Source organism: Mesoplodon mirus (genome assembly GCF_964341445.2).
Source record: "Mesoplodon mirus genome assembly, chromosome: 7".
Classification (NCBI taxonomy): Eukaryota; Metazoa; Chordata; class Mammalia; order Artiodactyla; family Ziphiidae; genus Mesoplodon; species Mesoplodon mirus.
The window spans coordinates 126,705,412-126,728,227 of record NC_138983.1 but is presented as its reverse complement, the minus strand read 5'-3'; the positions used below and the strand labels follow the sequence as shown (position 1 = coordinate 126,728,227).

Here is a 22,816-nt window from a genome sequence, read left to right as displayed (position 1 = left end):
CAGCCAGCAAATTCAGAGATAAGCTTTTGTAAAGGAACTAAAGAAGGAGAAAAGCAGAGGGAAGCAAAAATACCTGTGAACTGGTTTTTCAGTTAGGGAATGGGTGGGAAACTAGGAGCCAGAGACATCCCATTTCCTGTTTATGGGTGTCTAAATTCATGACCTGAAAGGAGAGACTTCAGGGTTTCCCTTCTCTTTTCTTCTTGTTTTGTTTTGTTTTGTTTCTCTGGCCACACCACGTGGCTTGCAGGATCTTAGTTCCCTGACCAGGGATTGAACCTCCTCCCTCGGCAGTGAAAGCGCAGAGTCCTAACCACTGGACCACCAGGGAATTCCCTCTCTTCTTTCTTTAGAAAGGAGATTGCAGGGATGAATTCTAGAAAAGGGGAAGGGACTGGCTAGGAGCACAGGACCAGTTAGCATCTATATAGCATGAAGATTGTAGAACCCCTCTGACTTGAGCTACGTGGGGGGAACTACAGGGTGTTTCTCTTACCCTTGGGAATGCCATGTTGGTTTGAATGAAGGGCCTCTGAATACTTTGTCCACGTTGGGTCATCTGGGGTGGAAAGGTGCATATACTTGGAGATTAATACTAATTTTTGTTGTTGAGTGTATTTGTCTGAGTGATGCCTCCTCTTGCCTTTTTGACTTCTGTAGGTTATTCCTTGGGCCTGAATGACTTGATTGTTTCCTCCGCGGAGCTAACAGTCCATGTGGGTGATTCAGCCCTGTTGGGATGTATTTTCCAGAGCACAGAAGAGAAACTTGTGACCAAGGTAGACTGGATATTCTCATCAGGAGAGCACTTCAAGGTAAGAAGGAGGAAACACTGCTGTGTATTAAAAGCCCCTGGCCAATGGTGTCAGAATGTGGGGAGAGGGAGAATCAGGTCATCCAGTGCCATGAGATGGGGTTGCAGGAGCTTGGGCTCTGGAGCTTGCCAGAACTGAGCCTCCTCCTAGTCTCGCCTCTTGGCTGTGTAATCAGCTGGGTAAATTACTCAAACTTCTGACATTCAACTTCCCCATCTGTGAAGATGAAGGTGATTATAATAATGGTAATGCTTACTTTTCAGGACCTTGAGAAGCTAATGGGAGACAGGCACATAACGTTCTTTAGTTCCTTTCCTCTATTTCTCCCATTTGTAGAGTAGCATAGGTGGGTGTGAGGGTGAGAAGAGTGAAAATGCATTGGTCTAGACACAAAGAGTTTTGGCCTAGGCACAGGAATGGTGTCACAGTAATCTCTTCTTTGGGGAGGGGGCAGATTCTTTTAGCACTCCAGTGACCCATTTATGTGCTGGGGAACCATCTCTTTCTCCTTCATGGCTGCTTAAAGTGTTGGCATTAGCAGACTCAGCATGGCAGAGTGAAGGCCTTTCACGGGAGCTCTTTGGATGAGGAAACAGTGTATTAAGCCTCATCTGAGATTCTGTGGAGATACTTGTATGTCAGGATCATTTGCGAAATATGTCCTAAGTAATATATTGTTGACAATAAAGTTCCAACGTTTGCACATGTAATGTTGCTTTTGTAGCTCAGAGCATGTTATCCCTATAATGCTACTTTCACTCAAATGTTTATTACTATTTATTGTTATAAGAGGGAAATACCCATTGGTCTAAGTGAAAATAAGAATTCCCCGTGGCTCCCCCTCCCAGTCTGTAAACCATTCCCTGTTGATGACTCCTTCTCATGCCTTATGATAAGCTGCCTGGAGGAGGGCAGAAAGGACAGCGGTAACAGCCAGCATGCTGGGGATTCTCACAACAGCCAGTCTGTGGGATTACATTTGGATGCCATTGAATGCGGAGGCCATGGCAGAACACAGGGTGAAGATGGGAGATGCTTTTCAAAAGTTGTGAGTTTGAATCCCCAGAGTGATCTTCAGAGTGGGTGTTACATTTTACCTTAAACTGTAAGAAATGGAAATGTGTTGACCCTGTTTCTCCAGTTGTCTTTGTATAAAATGAGCCACAGAGCCTTGTGCAAGTCAGTGTATTGCCTGGCACATGATGATGATGATGATGATGATGATGATGATGATGATGATGTTGATGATGAATTGGATACCAAGTACTTTTTTTTTTTTTTTTTTTGCGGTACGCGGGCCTCTCACTGTTGTGGCCTCTCCCATTGAGGAGCACAGGCTCCGGATGTGCAGGCTCAGCGGCCATGGCTCATGGGCCCAGCCGCTCCGCGGCATGTGGGATCTTCCCGGAACGGGGCACGAACCCTCGTCCCCTGCATCAGCAGGCGGACCCTCAACCACTGCGCAACCAGGGAAGCCCCCAAGTACTTTTTGATCATAGTGGTGTTGATGACTATGCTGCCTCCACAGAACAGGGGCTTTTGAGTCCAGACTCCTGGGTCTGGTGCCATGGACTTTACATTTTCTCTGATATTGTATTGCCCTCCAGGATGATTACGTGCTCTTCTATTATGCCAACATCAGTGTGCCTGTGGGGCGTTTCCAGAATCGTGTGAGCTTGGTGGGGGACATCTTACACCATGACGGTTCTCTCCTGCTGCAAAATGTGGAAGAGGCTGACCAGGGAAACTATACCTGTGAAATCCGCTTCAAAATGGAGAGCCTGGTGTTCAAAAAAGCAGTGGTCCTGCGTGTACTGCCAGAGGAGCCCAAAGGTACATAAATGCTTACTCAGAGAAGGGCGAAGGGGCAAGAGATTTGGTGTGCAGTGAGGGAAGCGAACTGATTTTGTTGAGCAAGTGCCAGCCATTGTGCTGTGTACTTACCACGGAGTGAGTCCTCAATAAAATAAAAATAATGATGATCATTATTTTATTATTACTTTAACATGTTTCAACCTCATGAAAATGCTGTGAAGGAAGTACTGTATTCTCCTCTTCATTTTACAGATGAGTTAACTGAGGCTTAGAGAGATTAAGTGACTTGCCTAAGGACATATATTTATTAAATGGCATATCCAGTACTTGGACCCTGGTACCTCTGTCAACAAAGTCCATGTTTTTTTCACTATACCCTGATGCTTCCCATCAGTTATCCATGTTGATGTCGTGTCCATATTTTGTAGGTAACTATGTTAGGTGTTCTGGGGGATATAAAAGAAATGAGCAGATCTCTCTGACTTCCTAGGACCTCATGTTCCCATTTATAAATGGCTTCAGTAGATTGTTGGTTTTAAAAAACATGTTCTATAGAACACTCAAGGTCCAAGGAACCTGGTGGGCCACACAAAGGGTGAGAACAGGGCAGGGGATTGATAGAGGATCTAGTTGGGCAGGACCTCTGGCTTCCACCTCCACTACAACCAAAGTCCTTTTCCTTTTTCCTGTTGTATTCACTGGGCTGCCAGATAAGATTTTGTTTGAAGAAAGAATTCTGCTGCTTTAAAAAGTTTGAAAACCAAAGAATTAGATACATTCTTTAAAAGTGTGAGATAGAAGGAACAGTCTTTGGCCTCAGGAGAGCTTGCTGTTTAGTGAGTGAACTAGAATCTAGACGCCCCTCTCCCTGCCAGCTAGGTTAGGTCCATTCTTTCAGTGAGCTCCTTTGGAGCACCCTGTCCTCCTCTCTGGTGATATTCAACACACCTGTTCAGTTGTGTCTCCCCTGCTCACCTGGATCTGTGTTCTTGGTCCCATGACCAGCCCTAGACACAATGCCTGGCATAGAGTAAGCATTCAGTAAACATTTGTCAAATGAAGGAAATTCTTAAATTAGCATCCCTCACTTGAATCTGACTTCTAAAAAATGGAATGGTAGAAGGAATTGTAGAAGGTGGCCTCTGGCCTCTCTCCTAATTTTTCCTAATTTTTTTCAATTGCATTTTTCTTTTGATTTTAAATGTATGGCTCTCCAGGAAGAAGAAATGAACCAACTGCCTGTGTCCCCCAAGGATTATCTTTGAGTTACCCCTTTCTACTTTGTTCTCTGATGCTGGGCCTGAGGACTACAAGCATGTCCTACAAAATGGGTGCCTATTCCCGCTTAGAAGAGACACAGAGGGAAGGAGACCAAAGGAGGCAGTTTTAAGAACTGAGTCCATGGGAGCAGGCTAGAGCAATTTTAGGGGTAGTCAGATATTTCCCAGTAGCCAGTGGAGCAACTTGTATTTACTTTTCCTTTCCAGCCAGCGTGGGAATAGCTCTAACTCCTGACCATTTGCCTGGTGGCCATCTCCTTCCATGTGAAAACTCATCTAGATTTCCTCCACAAAGTTTATCCTTCAGTTTGTAATTTTTCTGTGTTTCTACTACTTCAACTCTTTTATTCATAGTTCTTATTTTAAACAGTATAGACAATTTTCTTTTTTCTTTCTTTCCCTTTCTTTCTTTCTTTCTTAGGAATTTGCTTCCATTTTATTCTGTGAAAGGATTTTAAGGCATCTGAATGTGTGTGTTCACAGATTATATAATCATACTATATAGATATATTGTATAATAGTTAATGAAAAGTATAAAGAGAACAAAAATTAATTTTGATTCAAACTTGTGCATATAATTTCAGTCAGATGATCTTCATTTTCAAGATTCAAAATTGAATTAAAGTTTTCATATCAGATGAATTGCTTGAACAATGTTTTGAGTTTGGTTTAACATTTTGGAAAATATGTTGTTCAAGGAGAGAAAATATTCTTATTGAAGGGATTCGTGCACATGGTAGGTAGTATAGTATGTGAGTTTAGGTGGCTTCTGGACCCCTAACTTCATTACTCTGTTATTTTTATTCTATTCTAATCTCTTCTCAATTTATAAAGTTCTATGATTCTAGAAGGGAGGCAATATAATGAAATAATTAAAAGCCCATGTTTTGGAATCACACCCAACAGTGCTTTAAATCCTAATTTAGAGAAAGTTCCTAATATTTGGGAAACAAAATTTCGGTGGTATAGACAATTTTCTTACAAATAAAAATAATATTAACTTCCCACATTTTTGCTCTAGAATCAGCCATCCTTCCACTTCTGTGAGGTGGTAACAGTAAAGGGAGTGAGAAAGCGTGGGCTTTGTTTTCACTCAGGCCTGGGTTTGAGTGCTGGCTCTGCCTTTTACTGGCCATGAAGCTCTGGGCTCTTTCACTTTCTTCCTCTGTGAAATGGGAGAGTAATAGTGCATATCTCAAAATATAGTAATGACTAGGTGATATCCTAGGTGTCTAGCACATGCCTGGTGTGTTGAAGGAACTCAGAATGTTCAGTTCTTCTTCTTCTTCTTCTTCTTCTTCTTCTTCTTCTTCTTCTTATTTTTTTTTTAAGGAATTTGGAAAGGACTATCATCTGTATTTATTCTTTCACATCACAGGAGATGACCCAGGCTGTTCTTTTTTTTTTTTTTTTTTTAAATAAGAGACAATCTATTTATTTTTGCTGTGTTGGGTCCTCGTTTCTGTGCGAGGGCTTTCTCCAGCTGCGGCAAGCGGGGGCCACTCTTCATGGCGGTGCGCGGGCCTCTCACTATCGCGGCCTCTCCTGCCGCGGAGCACAGGCTCCAGACGCGCAGGCTCAGCAGTTGTGGCTCACGGGCCCAGTCGCTCCGCGGCATGCGGGATCCTCCCAGACCAGGGCTCGAACCCGTGTCCCCTGCATCGGCAGGCAGACTCCCAACCACTGCGCCACCAGGGAAGCCCCCAGTTATTATTATTGCATTTAAAAAATAGGGTTCAATTCTTAATATACTCATAGATTTAGAGGGTGTTTCCTTCCCTATTGGTATTCTTTACAGTGAATTTTTATTACTTCCAAAATAATTCCCTCCATAGAGTTTTGAGTTCATAATATTTTCTTTTGCTTTCCTCCCATTGTGCGTCTTTCCTCCTGGGTGGGAAGTTAACGTTCTCCCAGGGACACAATTTGGATGAAAAGGTTAGCTGATGTACTGTGTTCCTTTATGAGCTCCGCTTAATGCTCTTTTGAAGGAACTCTGTCCAGTTAAGACCTAGGCTTGTGTCTCCCTTAAATATCATCCTGCCTTTCTTTTCTTAATTGACTTGTGGTCGATTTGTATAGAGCACTATTGAAAAATCAGAAGCATCTTTCTAATTGTTTTCTTTTTCAGGGACTTCTTGAAATGACTAAAGCAGCAAACATATGATGGGGTCAGCTGCTTATGCAAATACGCAGGAGGAAGAGACTATGTGTTGGAAAGCCAGGAGCAGGGGAAGGGGGAGCAGATGGGGAAGTGGGGGCAGGGATTAAAACAGAAAGAAAAGCCAAGAAGAAATCTGTCTGTTGTCTTGGCCTAATTAGCAAGCAGTCCTGTGACCTGTACTCTAGCCAAAATTGTCCTAAGCAAGTTCTAAGACAACTTGTAGAAGAATAAAAGAAATTGAAGAGACTTACCCATGATTCAGTTTTTCAGCTAGGAGAGCCAGTGGATTATTTATAAGAATGAGAGTTATATAACTTTCCACTTCCTGTTTATGTTAAGCAGGTGTGGGTATCTAAGTTGGTGAACAGAAAGTGGGGGGCTTCAAGGTTTTCTGTACTTTCTTTATTACAAGCTTGAAGTGGAGTTGGGGCTTGTGGGAGAAGTTCTAGAAAAGGAGAAGGAGAAAGGAATTAAAGAGAACCAGAAAGTGTTTACTGAAGTCAGTGGGACCCCTCAGACTTGGTGTATGTTGGTAGCTAGAGGGTATTGTCTTATCCTTGGGGTATTGTGTGGATTTGAGTGAGAGACCTCTGAGTACTTTGACCACACAGAATAATCTGGATCATCTGTGGAGGGAAAGTGTGTAGTATTTGGTGGTGACATTAATTTTACTGTTGAGTATCTTTGGCTAAATATTATCTCTTCTGGAAGTTCTTTGGCTTCTATAGATTATACCTTGAGTTTGACTTGATTTACCATTTTATCCCCAGAGCTCACGGCTCATGTGGGTGATTCGACTCAGATGGGATGTGTTTTCCACAGCACAGAAGAGAAACACATGACCAGGGTAGACTGGATGTTCTCATCAGGAGAACACACCAAGGTAAGGAGGAGAAACCCTCATTGTGTATAAGAAGCCCCTGGCCGATGCTGTCAGGACAGAGCGGGGAGATCAAGAATCCAGGCAGCAGGTGCCATGTGGTGGTGTTGTGAGGGCTTGGGCGTTGGACCTTGGCAAAGCTGGGCCTCTCAGCTCAGCCACTTGGCTGGGCAATTTCACCTTCCGGTTAGGAAAAATGACTCTAATGAAGATGATAAAGAAGAAGAAGTAGATGCTGCTGCTGCTCAGCTTTTCAGGTTGTCAAGACGCACACAGGAGACAGCTGGTGTAAAGCATTTGTACATGACTTGGCCACTGCATTTTAGTTTAATTCCTCTTCTCCTTTCCCCTTTTTGTAGAGTCCATGGGATAGCAAGGGGGATGATTTTGGTGGCCTAGCCAGGAAAGCAATGGGCTAGGCATAAGCACAGTTGCATTCGTATTCTTTTTTTTAAATTAAAAAAATGTTTTTAATTTTTATTTTTAATTAATTCTTATTGGAGTATAGTTGCTTTACAATGTTGTGTTAGTTTCTACTATACAGCAAAGTGAATCAGCTCTATGTATACATATATCCCCTCTGTTTGGGATTTCCTTCCCATTTAGGTCACCACAGAGCATTGAGTAGAGTTCCTGTGCTATACAGTAGGTTCTCATTAGTTATCTATTTTATACATAGTATCAATAGTGTATATATGTCAATCCCAATCTCCCAGCTCATCCCATCCTCGCTTCCCCCTTGGTATCCATGCGTTTATTCTCTACATCTGTGTCTCTATTTATGCTTTGCAAATAAGATCATCTAGACCATTTTGCATTCTTATTCTTTTTTAAAAAAATTAATTAATTTAATTTATTTATTTTTGGCTGCGCTGGGTCTTCGTTGCTGCGCTTGGGCTTTCTCTAGTTGCGGCGAGCGGGGGCTACTCTTTGTTGTGGTGTGCGGGCTTCTCATTGAGGTGGCTTCTCTTGTTGCCGAGCACGGGCTCTAGGCGCACGGGCTTCAGTAGTTGTGGTGCACGGGCTCAGTAGTTGTGGCACATGGGCTTAGTTGCTCCGTGGCATGTGGGATCTTCCCGGACCCGTGTCCCCTGCAATGGCAGGCGGATTCTTAACCACTGCACCACCAGGGAAGCCCTCTTATTCTTATTTGGGTTATTTTTGTGAGTTTTTTTCTGTGCCCCATTGCCCCATTTATGTGATGGAGGGAATTTTCTTTGTCTTCATGGATGCTTCGAATGTTGGGATTAGTAGGTCCTGAGGGCCAGGTTGAGGAGTACTTCATGGGAACTCTGAAGTAGTAAACAGCAAGTTGGTTCATTAGACCAGTAGATGTCAACTATGGCATGGTGATATCCTGATGAGTCAAGGTGTGTTGTAAGAGACATCTCAGGTAACTTATTGTTAATAAAAGTTAAGGTACAAAGTTTAGAAAAGATTTAACTTTTATAAATGAAGACATATTCCAGGTCATCCCTACAAAAAGTCATTTATATTCACTTGATTCCTATATGCTGAGTGGGTCAGAAATGGTGGCATCCAGATGTAGAGAACAAACGTATGGACACCAATGGGGGAAAGTGGTGGGGGGTGGTGGTGGGCTGAATTGGGAGATTGGAATTGACATGTATACACTAATATGTATAAAATACATAACTAATAAGAACCTGCCATATAAAAAATAAAATTCAAAAATTCAAAAAAAAAAACAAAAAAAGAAATGGTGGCATCATGGTGGGGTCTGGGGAATTACATGTAGTTCCAGATTCACCTCTGGGAACTCGTCATGCATTTATATGTCATCCACCAATTGAGACACTGCAGAAAATAGGATGAGAGTTGACATTTTGGGTTGTGAATTTGAATCACAAGAGACAAGCCAGGTCTCTTCATTCATGTTTCTGTCTGTATACCCATTTCCTTTTCTTAAAAGCTTTTAAAAATAATAATATTTATATAACTTTATAAAAAATTCCAACACATTTATTTAACAAGTGTTCTTAAAGCATCTGCTATGCAGTGAATACTCAAAGCTCCTGCCCTGATGGGGGACTTACAATCAAGATGGAGGGATAGAACCTAGGGGCAGGACAGGAATAAAGACGTAGACATAGAGAATGGACTTGAGGACACGGGGAGGGGGAAGGGTAAGCTGGGACAAAGTGAGAGAGTGGCATGGACATATATATACTACCAAATGTAAAATAGATAGCTAGTCGGAAGCAGCCACATAGCACAGGGAGATCAGCTCGGTGCTTTGTGACTACCTAGAGCAGTGGGAGGGAGACGCAAGAGGGAGGAGATATGGGGATATATATATATATGTATAGATGATTCACTTTGTTATAAATCAGAAACTAACACACCATTGTAAAGCAATTATACTCCAATAAAGATGTTAAAAAAAAGATGGAGCGATATACATAGTAAAACAATGAAGAAATAAATACATGATATGTCAGGTAATAGTAAGAGCTATGGAGCACAAGAAAACAGGGTTTTGTGGTTGTTATTTTATGTAGGTGGTCAGGGAGACCTCACCAAAAAGGTAACATTTGAGCAGAGGTCTCAAGGAAGTGAAGGAGGCAACCGTGCATCTGTCTAGGGGGGAAGAGTGTTCCAGGCAAAGGAAGCAGCAAGTGCAAAGGCCCTGAGGCCAGTACTCAAGGAGCAGCAAGGAGACTGGTGTGGTTGGAGTGAAGTTACCCAAGTAGGTGAGGAAAAAGCCAGTAGAAGATGAAGTCAGAGAGGAGATGGGGGTGGGGCAGCTCATGGAGGACTTTGTACTTTTAGGAGAAATGGAGGGCTGTTAGAGGGTTTTGAGCAGAGGAGTGATATGATTTAACTTATATTTCTAAAGGTTCATCTGCTGAGAATAGACTGTAGTGGGGAGTATAGAGGGATACAAGTTGAGAAGCTCTTGTAGGAATCCAGGTGAGAGATGGTGGCTTGGACCAGACTGTGGAAGAGGTGAGAAGTGGCTAGATTTGGGATGTATTTCGAGGGTAGAGGATTTGTTGTGGGATTAGATGTGAGTTGTTCAAGAAATAGAGGAGTTAAGGATGACTCCAAGATTCTTAACCAGAGCTTAAGAAAGAAGACGTTGCCATTTACCAAAATGGGATGGATAAGAAGGAACTGGTTTGGGGGAGAATTTTGGAGTTCAGTTTTAGACATGTTTCAGGTGCCTATTGGAAATCCAACTGGATATGTCATAAAAAGTAAAGGTGTACTTTTACTTTTTTTACTGGAGAAGTGCAAAAAACTGAAAGTCCCTCATTCCCACTTTCCTCATCCCTCTCTTGAGATGGAAGAGTTGTTTGTGGTTTGGTAGCGTCCTGCACAACTATGTGCCCGCAGACACGCGTGTCCATGGATTTGTGTTACTTCGTACATTCTGATAATACCCTTACTGTTTCCACACACAGAGCCTGTGAGTCCTGAGAGCTCCCCTCGCAACCTTCCCCACGCCCCTCTACCCCAGCCCTTCAGTCTCATACGTTTTGCCTTTCCCTTCTAGGAGGAGATTGTGTTGCGCTATTACCCCAAACTCAAGGCACCCATGGGATACCCCCAGAACTGGGGCCGCTTCCAGAACCGTGTAAACCTGGTGGGAGACACTTCCCGCAACGATGGCTCCATTATGCTCCACAGAGTGAAGGAGTCTGATGGAGGAAGCTACACCTGCAGTATCCACCTGGGGAACCTGACAGTCAGGACAACCACTGTGCTGCACGTGATCCTGAAAGAGCCTCGAAGTATCTAACATTTGGCTGGAGAGGGAGGAGGGACCTCATAGCCGGTAGGCAGGGCCAGGACTAGGGTGAGGCTGGAGAGGCTTCTAGGGTGCAAAATTTAAGGAGGCATTACTCTCAGGTGCTGTACTTGCCTGACCCTGATAAGCCCAGCACTTACCAAGCACTTGTACCCTGTACTTGCATGACCTTGAGAGTGATACCTCTTTAAATTTGGTGCCTTATGCACCTTATTGGCCTCACCCTAGTTCTTCCCTGCTGGCAGGTCAAGGAAAAAAAAGCTAATATTGAGTGAACACCACCCCTCTGCCAGACCTCACTCATCATTAGTGTAATATACTAAGTTAAAGGTACAGGAGCTCAGAGATGGATTGGAGTTGTTTTGACTTGGCTTCAAGGGAGATGCTCTATGCTCTGTAGTGGAAAGGAAGATGATCCCGAGCTGGTGAGAGACAGCAAAGAACAGAGAGAAAACAGGAAGGGGCCAAAACCAAAAATAGAGGGGTTTTCTGATCAAAGATTCTGTATTCTGGCGAAACACTGTGTATTAAGGCCATTGGTGTGTAGGAGAGTAAAGACTCAATTGTGTTGACTGATAGAGGTTGATAAGTGAGGAGTTAAAAGTTAAACCATAACCCAGTTAGCAGTCAGGATGTGGCCTGTGGACTTTGCCTTTTGCTAGGGACCCAGGGGTTGGCTGTGGTTGGTTGGGGGCAGGGATAGAGGTGAGGGTGCAACACACCCCAGTACCTCTGGCCAGAGACTTAAGTCTATGGAGGCACCTTCTTGCCAATAGCAAAGAATCCCAGCTGGAGAGGGAAGCAGACAGATGGCTTTCTTCACTCTCAGAAGTCTTAGCTCCACTCCACAGAGAAAATAGAAGCCATTAGCGGGAGCTCATTCAACTTTGGAGCCCTCCCCACCCACAAACGGACCTACATCTGCTCCCATCCTCATGCCTGCCCTGCCATCCTGAGCTCCCTTCCACCCAGGGCTTATCTGAGCCCCTGTGCTCAGGTGGTGCTCTCTCTTCCTTCTCAGGATCCTCACAGCATGGCTCTTTTTTTTTTTTTCTTGCGGTACGCGGGCCTCTCACTGTTGTGGCCCCTCCCGTTGCGGAGCACAGGCTCCAGATGCGCAGGCTCAGTGGCCATGGCTCACGGGCCCAGCCGCTCCGCGGCATGTGGGATCTTCCCGGACCAGGGCACGAACACGTGTCCCCTGCATCGGCAGGCGGACTCCCAACCACTGCGCCACCAGGGAAGCCCCAGCATGGCTCTTTAAGCTCGTACTTTCCAAGGGCTTCTACCACTCAGCACAAACATACACTTCACTCTTCCTCTTACCTGTGTCCTTGTGTCCTTTAGCTCTCATCCTATATCTTTATTTTTCTTGAAACAGCTTTATTGAGATACAACTCACATACCTTACAATTTACCCATTTAAAGTGTACACCTTGATGGTTTTTAGTATATTCCGAGTTGTGCAACCTTCCCCACAATACATTATGTATTTCTTTCTTTACACAGCCAGATAGCTTGCTAAAGGGCTGGACATGGTGTCTCCTATCTCATCTCCCATTAATTGATAGCACACTGCATTCAGCCTTCTGCTTCTTCCTCTACTCTAGCGTAGATCACCAATGGTACTCTAATGGCACATCCTCGACCTTCTCTACCTCAGTAGTATTGTTCTATATACATTCAATATATTCTACGTTACATACAACTTGATCTGTCTGCCTATCTATGTATCTCTCTATCTCTATGTATTATATGAGCTCCACCCAAATATTCCACAAATACTCAAATACAACATATCCAAACCTACCCCTCTCACCTCTCCCCAGTCCATCTCTTCAATCTCAGTTAATGCTACCACCATCTACACAGTTATCCAACTGGATGCCTGGGGGTTGTACTTGATTCTTCCCTTTCCCATGACCCCAAGTCTAACAAGTCAACAAGTCCTGTCATTTCTACTACTGACTTAAAAAAATATCTTTATTGGAGTATAATTGCTTTACAATATTGTGTTAGTTTCTGCTGCACAACAAATTGAATCAGCTATGTGTATACATATATCTGCATATCCTCTCCCTCTTGAGCCTCCCTCCCACCCTCCCTATCCCACCCCTCTAGGTGGTCACAAAGCACCGAGCTGATCTCCCTGTGCTATGCAGCAGCTTCCCACTAGCCATCCATTTTACATTTGGTAGTGTGTATATGTCGATGCTACTCTCTCACTTCATCCCAGCTTCCCCTTCCTCCACTGTGTCTTCAAATCTGTTCCCTACGTCTGCGTCTTTATTTCTGCTCTGCCGCTAGGTTCATCATACCGTTTTTTTTTAGATTCCATATATGTGCATTAGCAACCCGTATTTGCTTTTCTCTTTCTGACTTACTTCACTCTGTATGACAGACTCTAGGTCCATCCACCTCATTACAGATAATTCAGTTTCGTTCCTTTTTATGGCTGTCTACTACTGACTGGATCTGCCTTCTTTCCCATCTGTCACCACCACCTTATTCTGGCTGTCTCATCCCTGTCTTGGACTGTAGGCCCCTCACAAGTCTCTGCTTTCATTCTCAGTCACTACCCCTCATTCTTCATGCAGCTCTGAGTGCCATCTTTCTCAGTAACAAATCTCAACTGCTTATAATCTCTCAATGTCTTCTCCGTTGCCTACGGAAAAAAATCCAAACTCCTCACTGAGATAATCAAGGTCCTTCATGACTTACATCCTGTTATTTATCCAGCCTCATTCCCCGCCACACCGACAAACACAACCTTTGAACCAGACCCATGGAACTCTTGCTAGTTTCTAAAAACACCATCCTGTCACCTAAAAGCAACTAAGAGCTCCAGACCTTGGGTATAAGGTCCCTACCATCCTTCCCCATATTGTTTGCCAACAAAACCTTGATGTTTCCTTTAAGACTCAGCTTAAACTTTAAAACTTTTGCTGACAAATTCTCAGGTTCTGCTCCCCATAGAATTGGGTACCCTTTTCTCTATGCTGCTCTGTACTCTATATGGACTGCTCTCAAAGCATCTATAAGCAGTCTGTGGTTTTCTGTTTACATTGTCTCTCTCCTTGAAGGCAGGGACCATGCACTATTTGTCTTTGCATCTTCTGTGCCTAGTGATATCTGGCACCCAGGAGGTGTTTGATGTGTATGTTCAGAGTGAACTGAGGAAATGAGTGAAGGGTACCATAAGGGTGGAAGTGCTTTACTTTGTATCATGACTATGGGGCTGAGTGTTGTAGCCTAGAGCAGGCTCTAACATGTCTGTTATTTCTGTCATTTGGTAAACCACATTTTAAGATAGAATTATTAATGTGAAAGGAAACTCTACTGTAGGTGAGGTGATATTCTCTTTTCCCACCGACCTTAATCTACATTTTAACAGTAACTGGGGGTGGGGGTGGGGTGTGTCAGCGGACTTTGGTTCTCAGTCTAATGGGGACAGCTGGAGTCCTAGTGTTTCAACATGGAGTGGAGTCTGACCTTCTCCTCCCGCTTCTGACGTGGTTGTTGCTACTTGGTCTAGAACTGGTTAGGCTCCCAGCTCTTTTCTGGAATATTGAGGCCCTGTCATTACTTTTCTCCTTTCCCAAGCATTGGTGACCTCAGTAACCCTCGGACCTGAGATCCTGGGCGGTAATCAGCTGGTGATCATTGTGGGGATTATCTGCGCCACTATCCTGCTGCTTCCTGTTCTGATATTGATTGTGAAGAGGACCTATGGGAATAAGAGGTACAGGGCTGCTCGCATCTCTTGGGCTGGGGGGCTGGAGATGCCTCTAGCCCGAAGTGGAAGAGAGTGATAAGGCTCTAAGTGTGCCATTTTCACAGAAGAGGGTGTTTTAAACCAGAATCATCTGTGGTTACCACATTAGACGTCATTGTATAGTGACCCCACCCCCTTTGCTCCCTGTTATCCTGAAAGGCCTTGCACATTCCCACACCATCCTCATTTTACAAAGATTACAAAGACTTACAAATGTTGGTCCAAGTAGAGCACAATTAAGAGTATACATCTTATGCAAGAACCATAATGGTGCTATTCAATGCCTGAGAGAAACGATTTTTGAATTATCCACAGTATGTATATACTTCGTAGAGAAGCTCAGATTTTGAGGGTTGTCAGTGGCTTTATCTGAAGGACCACATTTTAATTATGAGAAGCTACTTTTGAATGAATGGCTTCAGGTCCTAAATTATTTATTGTTGAAATGTGTTTTTAAAGGCTTGAAATTCTACCAGTACCTCAGAAATACACCGATGCTCTGGGCACGGGCTCTAGTGTTTCACTGGCTGTTGACAGGCTCATATCCTTCTGTTTATCCAAATATTGATGAACTATATTGCTAGGGCAAATTGACTCTCTTTTTGAAATAGTGTCAATGGGCAAGAACCCCCATTAAGACTGAGTAGTGATGACTTTTGGGACTCCTTTCCCCATGGGACATGTATTGTACAGAAACTCCTGCTGCCTGCTAGGTTTGCACTTGACCCCCCAGGGGCTCTCTGACTTGGTTTTGAACTTGAAGGTCTTTGCTTTCGGCATGTGGACAGCACTGAACCGAGAGTTAGACAACCTGGCTTCCCTTTCAGCTTACTTCCCTGCTCTGGGCCTCAGTTTCCCTCAAAATGAAGAGCAGCACTCCCATGTCTGTCTACTAGTTTATTCTAAAGAAATAGTCAGACGGATGTGCTGAGACTTGTGCATAAACATGGTTGCTGTAGCAAAGATTATAATTAAAAACTGAAAGCATTCTCAGTGTCTGTCAGAAAGGTAATGATTCAATAAACTGGTATTCCATTCAATGAATTACCGCATGGCTCTGTATGTAATGATGGAGAAAGATGTCCAAGGAGTAGTATTATACAATATATAATATGATCTCATTTTAATAAAAAAGCATATTATGTAATTCTCTCTTCAGCAGCGTATATACTAAATATATTTTGTGTGAGTATACTTATGCTTGCACTGAGAGAGGTTTGGAAGGATAATTCTAAAATATTAATAGTGCTATTTGGGATAAAAGGAAAGTTGGGTGCTAGGAGGGTAGGGGGTTTACTGGAACCTCAACTTCAGACTGTCTACATTTCTGTATTATTTGAGTTATTTTACAATCAGAGCATATAACTTTATAATCAGAAAATATGATTAAAATATTTCTACTCTGAGACAAAAAAATGTACATTCCTTTCTAGCTTTAACCCTGGTTGTTGTTGTTATTTTTCTTTTTCCGCTCCACCTTAGGACAAAATAGGAAAAAAAGGAAGCCTATTTAGTGACAAATGCAGAAGGCAGATGGTCAAGCAATCAAAGGCCAAGGGCAGGGAAGGGGCCAGAGCTCCCAGCCCTGGGTGTTTGAGGGGGTAATTCTGCTTGGCATCCTCCCTGGAAGAAAGAAGCCGGGAGCCTTTGAACCGGTGTCTCGCTGAGCTTCTGCTGCTCCCTGCTGGTTCAGCTCCATTTTCCCAGTCCTCGGAAATGATAAAATCGAATCCCATGGCCCCTCTCTATTAATTCACTTTAAATTGTTATGGACAGAAAACTTGTTAGTGTGACAATAGAGAGGTTGAAGCTGTCGTTCAGCCTAAACTATCTCCAGATGCTTTTCTGCTTTCCGTGAAAGAGATGTATCTCTCAGATATCAAGCGGAGCTGGGGAGCGTGGGCTGTAGGTGTCTGGGAGTAATTCCTAACCTGGGGTCTCTCTCTTCATAAAACTCTGTGTGGTCTCATGTTGTCACCCTTGAATATACAGTGCTGGCTGGGTAATTCCACATGCTTTTCATGCCTTTGCAGTTCAGTAACTTCCACGACCTTGGTCAAAAACCTGGAGAACACAAAGAAGGCAAATCCAGAGGTAAGAGAAGAACTCTGCCATTTTGCTGCTGTGCCCAGTGAGGGCAAGGTGGAGACTGCTCCAGGATCCAGGTGGTGTCCTTATCATTCCCCTGTGTCTCATTATGTCTCGGCGCATCCAGTGCCTGGCACAGAGCAGCAGCTCAGGAAATCTCCATCACTGCAATGAGTCCCTGGGAGAGTGAGTGGCATGGGGCGGACAGGGCCAGTCCCGCAGCCCAGTACATCCTTGGAGGGCCCTGGGAAAGTCCTAGTTCAAGCCCAGCTCTGCCACCTCCCTGAGCCTCAGTTTTCTCATCAGTAAAATGAGTTTAAGGACAAACATATTTGCCCCGTTATAAGGTTCAAATAACATGATGATAGGCAAGTGCTTTGTAATCTATGAGGCACTGTATCCATATAAAGGATGATTATGATCCATTCCAGAGTTAAGTGAAGGAGTTAATTGTTCAGATTAAATATCCGGGGACCTTTAGAAAGAGAGGATCAAGAACTTTTTCAACCATATTAGTTTGTGGTAAATAATTGCTACCAGGGACTGAGAAATGGATTAGTTTCCTTGAACTCTTTTTTTCCCCTTTTGTTCTTTCTTCTCTTCCCTCCTCCTTCCCTTCTTCCGCCTCCCTCCCTCCTTTCTTTCCCCCTCCCTTCCTTCCTCCCTCCCTCCCTCCCTCTCTCTCACTTTCTTTCTCTCTCTCTCTCTCTCTTTCCTTTGAAAAACTCCTCTTATAATATTTACCTTTCCATCTTTTGGGCTGTTTGTGACCCAAGAGTAGGATTTTCTCACAACATAGTGCAGGAGACTCCAGAAGTCCAAGACTTTGTCAATGGATGATATCACTTCTCCAAATAGTGACAGGAATGGGAATCACATAGTACCTCTGACCTCACAGATGTGAAGTTCAGTGAGGGCTGTTCCTGGCATATAAACCCTCTGGAAGAGATGATGACAATTAGCTGCTGCTGAATGCCGTCCTGCCATGACTCTAATGAGGAGGAAATAATCACAAAGTACAAGTAATCTGGCAAGATAAGAATTTTCTTCTGCTACCTCAGTGCCCATCCAAACAAAGATGTTTGATTTTTGTTTTTTGGCCACGCCATGCAGCACGTGGGATCTTAGTTCCCTGACCAGGGAGTGAACCCACGCCCCCCTGCATTAGGAGCGTGGAGTCTTAACCACTGGACTGCCGGTGAAGTCCCAGATGTTTGACTTTTGAACCAAAGAATTTGGTTCTTAAGATAGTGCTCTTTGCTGATGAGCTAATTTTCTTAATTTCCAGGAAGTCTGAGGACTGGATTATCATGACCTATGATAATTCTCTAGCTCTTAGTAACCCTCTGACCTACTGATTTTGGTGGTTGATGCCCTGGAGGACCCCTGTCCCCTTGAAGAGTGGTAGATAGCCTTTTCTCTGGTATGTAAGACTTGTTGAGTTTTAGGAATATTTACATGTTTTTTTCCCCTCTAGAAACATATCTACTCCTCAATAACCATGCAAGAGGTGACTGATGAAGAATCAAGTGGGAAGTCGGAGGCCACCTACATGACCATGGTGAGGAATATTCTGGGTCCAGCCAAGCCATGCATCTGGAGGCAGGAAAAGGAGCTGGGAAGGATATGGCAAACTCATGGGGGATGCACATTGCTAGGTCCCCTGGGGAGGCCACTCTGCTGAGGGCAGAGATTTTTCTAGGTAGTAGGAAAGGGTGGGAAGCTGAAGCTCTGCTGGATAGAAAAGTAATATCAAACTTGTCCTTATACCCAATTTCGAGTATTATGAGTACCTCTAGGGCTGGAGAGGATTGATCTTAGAGGTAAAAGGAAGTGCCTTCATGAGGGTAGGCAAGATCTCTGCCTCATCAGTACAATACTGGTTTAACACAGCATAGTAAAGAGGGGGCTGTAAGATCCTTGCACAAGCATCGTGTCACAAAGGATAGTTTTCCTTCCTTTCAAAATGTGCCTTCCAACTCTTAGATTTTTAAATTCTGTGACTTATTATACCTTGACATAATCTAAGTGCTAGCAAGGCTGCATGCTGAATTTCATGGAATAATACAGAGTCTGATTCTTACTTTCTCTTTGCTCAACTCTCCAGGGAAGTCCAGCACCTAGAAAAGACACTGGCTGTGTAGTGAGTAGGGGTAAGGATAAAAGGGCTGAGCTGGCGAGGGATATGACGCTATTTGTAGACTCATGATAGACACCCCAGCCATGGAGGGAGCCGTGTTCTGCTGGGTTCAGGAAGGCCGGCCTCCTCTGCTTATAGGATGATGGCTTCTGTTTGTTCCTGTCACACCAGCGCTAAGGACACATGACCTCCAGATGATTACAGCAGAGAAAGGTTCTGCCAGGGAAGTGTGAGATCAGAGCCCTGGCCTGGCTCCACCAAGGGAAACATAAGCTCCCCTCTGAAGTTGCATATAGTCATTCCCCTCCCCCATCCTTCTCCTGTTGTAGCCATGGGCTGCCACAGTAACTGCCAGCACCTCATCTTAGAGACCTGCTGATACAGCTGCACAGTGGCTGCTGCTGAGTGTGTCAGCCACCTGGGTGGTACTGTTTGCAGACAGTCTTTGGCGCAGAGATGATGGAGGAGGGGAAGCCAGCTCCAAAGCCAGCTTCCAAGCCAGCTTCCCCATGTTCACTGCCAGGTGCTTGCGACTGAAACTTTGCAGAAAATGGCACCCCTGTCCCCTTGAAATGGTTTCAATAAAGCGAGTGTGATGAGAGGCCAGGGTCACAAAGTCAAAGTCCTTCAGGGGTTGTCAAGTTATTTTAAAACACTATGTACCAAATTAAACAAGCCCGTGGGTGAATTCTGGCCTGCATACCACTTGTTTGAGACCTCAGGTAGGGAGGTGTTATCTGAAAGAGAGCAGGGTAACAAAGAACCTTTGCTTCTTGATTAAATTTACTTAAATGAAGGGGGCACCACGCCGTGTCCCCTTTCTGAGGCTGTATAGTACAATGGTTAAGATCACAGGCTTTGGAGTTGGACACACCAGGGTCCAAATCTTTACCCTGACTTAGAAGCTAGCTCAATCTGAGGCAGGTAACTTAGCTTCTCTGAACTTCAGTTTCCTAATCCTTAATGGGAATAATAAAACCTATCTCTCGGATGGTGAGGATCAAATGAGTCAGTGCATGTGAAATTCAGAATTGGGCCAGACAGATGGAAAGAGCTCAATAAATGGAAACTATTATGATTGAAACGCTTCTTACAAATGTGCTTTGTTTCTTTCTCCCCACAGCACCCAGTTTGGCCTTCTCTGGGGTCAGCACCAACTAGCCCATCTGACAAAAAGTCAGACGGCGGAATGCCCAGGACAGAGCAAGCCTTTTGAAAAGAAGGGGGAGTTCCCTTTGCCCTTGGCCATGGCACAGACTCTCTTTTCCTTGTGTCCTGAGTCCATGTACCAGTTATGTCAGACCCCCTGCCCTCCCAGTCCTCCTCCGGCCTCATTGCTTGGGCAAAGGGCTGAAGATGGAGGGCTTGAAGCTTGGCAGAGAGACGGGACAGCTCTGGAGGAACAGGCCCTGATTAGGGGGAGCACAGACTTGGTCCCTCTGGAGTGGGACACTGGCCCTGGGGACCCTGACTGAGCTGCCCCAGCGGCCTCAAGCATCCCATCAGGTCAGACCCTCTGCTTGGACGGTGCTCTTTGTGGATGGTTACAGGGAAGAATCACAGAGATAAAAACCAACCCAAACGATTTCATTGGCCAATTATCCCTAAATAAATGCAGTTTATGGAAATCATCCTGTGTTTCTACCCTGGTTGAGGGGCAAGTGGAGTCTTGGTGAGGAATCTATGGTCTGGAACTCCTGAAACAATTGAAGTGACTGGAGGAAAGCCCCGCTGTGACTTACACACTGGGGACTGGTTTGAGGCCTGGGAAAGTTTTGAGGGGGTGAATGGGGTTGGAAGTGGGGTATGAATACAGCTCTTTGATTTAACGCAGTGCTACTTGATTCTGGCTGGGTATCAGTGTGGCTGGTGGCTCTTGGCTGGACTCCACCAGAGGTGTTCTGGTTTGGAATTCATGGGTGGAGCTGGGGCACTTGCCTTCTTCAAAAGTGACACTCAGGCGGTGCCAAAGTGGACAGCCACTGATTTAACTCTTGGTCTGAAATGTGAGGCTCCCTTACCTTTGGGTTACTATTGTAAGATTTAATGAGGTTCGTTTTTAAAATCCTTTGGTTCTGAACTCCTATTTCTAGTCTGGGCCCAGCTCGGATCTCCTCGTCTTTATTGCCACAGGGCCTTCCTCATTCTCTGCATCCCACTTTTCCCTCTTAGCCATTCAGGGCCTGGATAAAGAGCAGGTCTTTTGTGGGTCTCTGATTTCTGATCCAATCTTAAGTGAGCTACATTTTTAAAAATTGGAGTATAGTTGCTTTACAATGTTGTGCTAGTTTCTGCTGTACAGCAAAGTGAATAAGCCACATGTATACGTATATCCCCTCTTCCTTGGATTTCCTTCCCATTTAGGTCACCACAGAGCATTGAGTAGAGCTCCCTGTGCTATACATTCCGTTCTCATTAGTTATCTATTTTACACATGGTAGTGTATATATGTCAATCCCACTCTCCCAATCCATCCCACCCTCGTTTTCCGCCTTGGTATCCATACATTTATTCTCTACATCTGTATCTCTATTTCTGCTTTGCAAATAAGTTCATCTATACCATTTTTCTAGACTCCACATATATGCATTAATACACAATATTTGTTTTTCTCTTTCTGCCTTACTTCACCCTGTATGACAGTCTCTAGGTCCATACACGTCTCTACAAGTGACCCAGTTTCGTTCCACTGAGTAGTACTCCATTGTATATATGTACCACATCTTCTTTATCCATTCCTCTGTTGATGGACATTTAGGTTGTTTGCATGTCCTGGCTATTGTAAATAGTGCTGCAATGAACACTGGGGTGCACATATCTTTTTGAATTATGGTTTTCTCCGGATATATGCCCAGGAGTGGGATTGTTGGGTCATATGGTAGTTCAATTTTTAGTTTTTTAAGGAACCTCCATACTGTTCTCCATAGTGGCTGTATCAATTTACATTCCCACCAACAGTGCAAGAGGGTTCCCTTTTCTCCACACCCTCTCCAGCATTTATTGTTTGCAGATTTTTTGATGATGACCATTCTGACTGGTGTGAGGTGATACCTCACTGTAGTTTTGATTTGCATTTCTCCAATGATTAATGATGTTGAGCAGCTTTTCACGTGCTTGTTGCCCATCTGTATGTCTTCTTTGGAGCAATGTCTATTTAGGTCTTCTGCCCATTTCTTGATTGGGTAGTTTGTTTTTTTGATATTGAGCTGCATGAGCTGTTATATTTTAGAGATTAATCCCTTGTCAGTTGATTCATTTGAAAGTATTTTCTCCCTTTCTGAGGGTTGTCTTTTCATCTTGTTTATGGTTTCCTTTGCTGTGCAAAAGCTTTGAAGTTTCATTAGGTGCCATTTGTTTATTTTTGTTTTTATTTTCATTACCCTAGGAGGTGGGTCAAAAAATATCTTGTTGTGATTTATGTCAAAGGGTGTTCCGCCTGTGTTTTCCTCTAAGGGATTTATAGTGTCAGGCCTTAGCTTTAGATCTTTAATCCATTTTGAGTTTGTTTATTTATTTATTTTTTATAATGGGTTTTCTAAATTTAGATTTTTTTTAAACATCTTTATTGGAGTATAAAAGCTTTACAGTGGTGTGTTAGTTTCTGCTTTATAACAAAGTGAATCAGTTATACATATACATATATTCCCATATCTCTTCCCTCTTGTGTCTCCCTCCCACCCTCCCTATCCCACCCCTCTAGGTGGTCACAAAGCACCGAGCTGATCTCCCTGTGCTATGCGGCTGCTTCCCACTAGCTATCTATTTTACGTTTGGTAGTGTATATATGTCCATGCCACTCTCTCACTTTGTCACAGCTTACCCTTCCCCCTCCCCATATCCTCAAGTCCATTCTCTAGTAGGTCTGTGTCTTTATTCCCATCCTGCCCCTAGGTTCTTCATGACCATTTTTTTTTTTAGATTCCATATACATGTGTTAGCATACAGTATTTGATTTTCTCTTTCTGACTTACTTCACTCTGTATGACAGACTCTAGGTCCATCCACCTCACTATAAATAACTCAATTTCGTTTCTTTTTATGGCTGAGTAATATTCCATTGCATATATGTGCCACATCTTCTTTA

At 43.9% G+C, this 22,816-nt stretch overlaps 1 protein-coding gene across 1 annotated transcript in view; it reads left to right on the top strand.

The window, feature by feature from the left end:
- JAML (junction adhesion molecule like) overlaps positions 1–20,541 on the top strand; it is a 31,832-nt gene extending 11,291 nt beyond the window's left edge. The window contains exons 3-10 of the mRNA XM_082628372.1: positions 661–815; positions 2,423–2,648; positions 6,845–6,957; positions 10,475–10,712; positions 14,333–14,471; positions 16,538–16,598; positions 18,070–18,153; positions 19,856–20,541. Of these exons, the coding sequence (XP_082484498.1) occupies positions 661–815; positions 2,423–2,648; positions 6,845–6,957; positions 10,475–10,712; positions 14,333–14,471; positions 16,538–16,598; positions 18,070–18,153; positions 19,856–19,948 (1,109 nt within the window). The 3' untranslated portion in view covers positions 19,949–20,541. The remainder of the gene's footprint in view (positions 1–660; positions 816–2,422; positions 2,649–6,844; positions 6,958–10,474; positions 10,713–14,332; positions 14,472–16,537; positions 16,599–18,069; positions 18,154–19,855) is intronic.
- Positions 20,542–22,816: the final 2,275 nt, after the last annotated feature.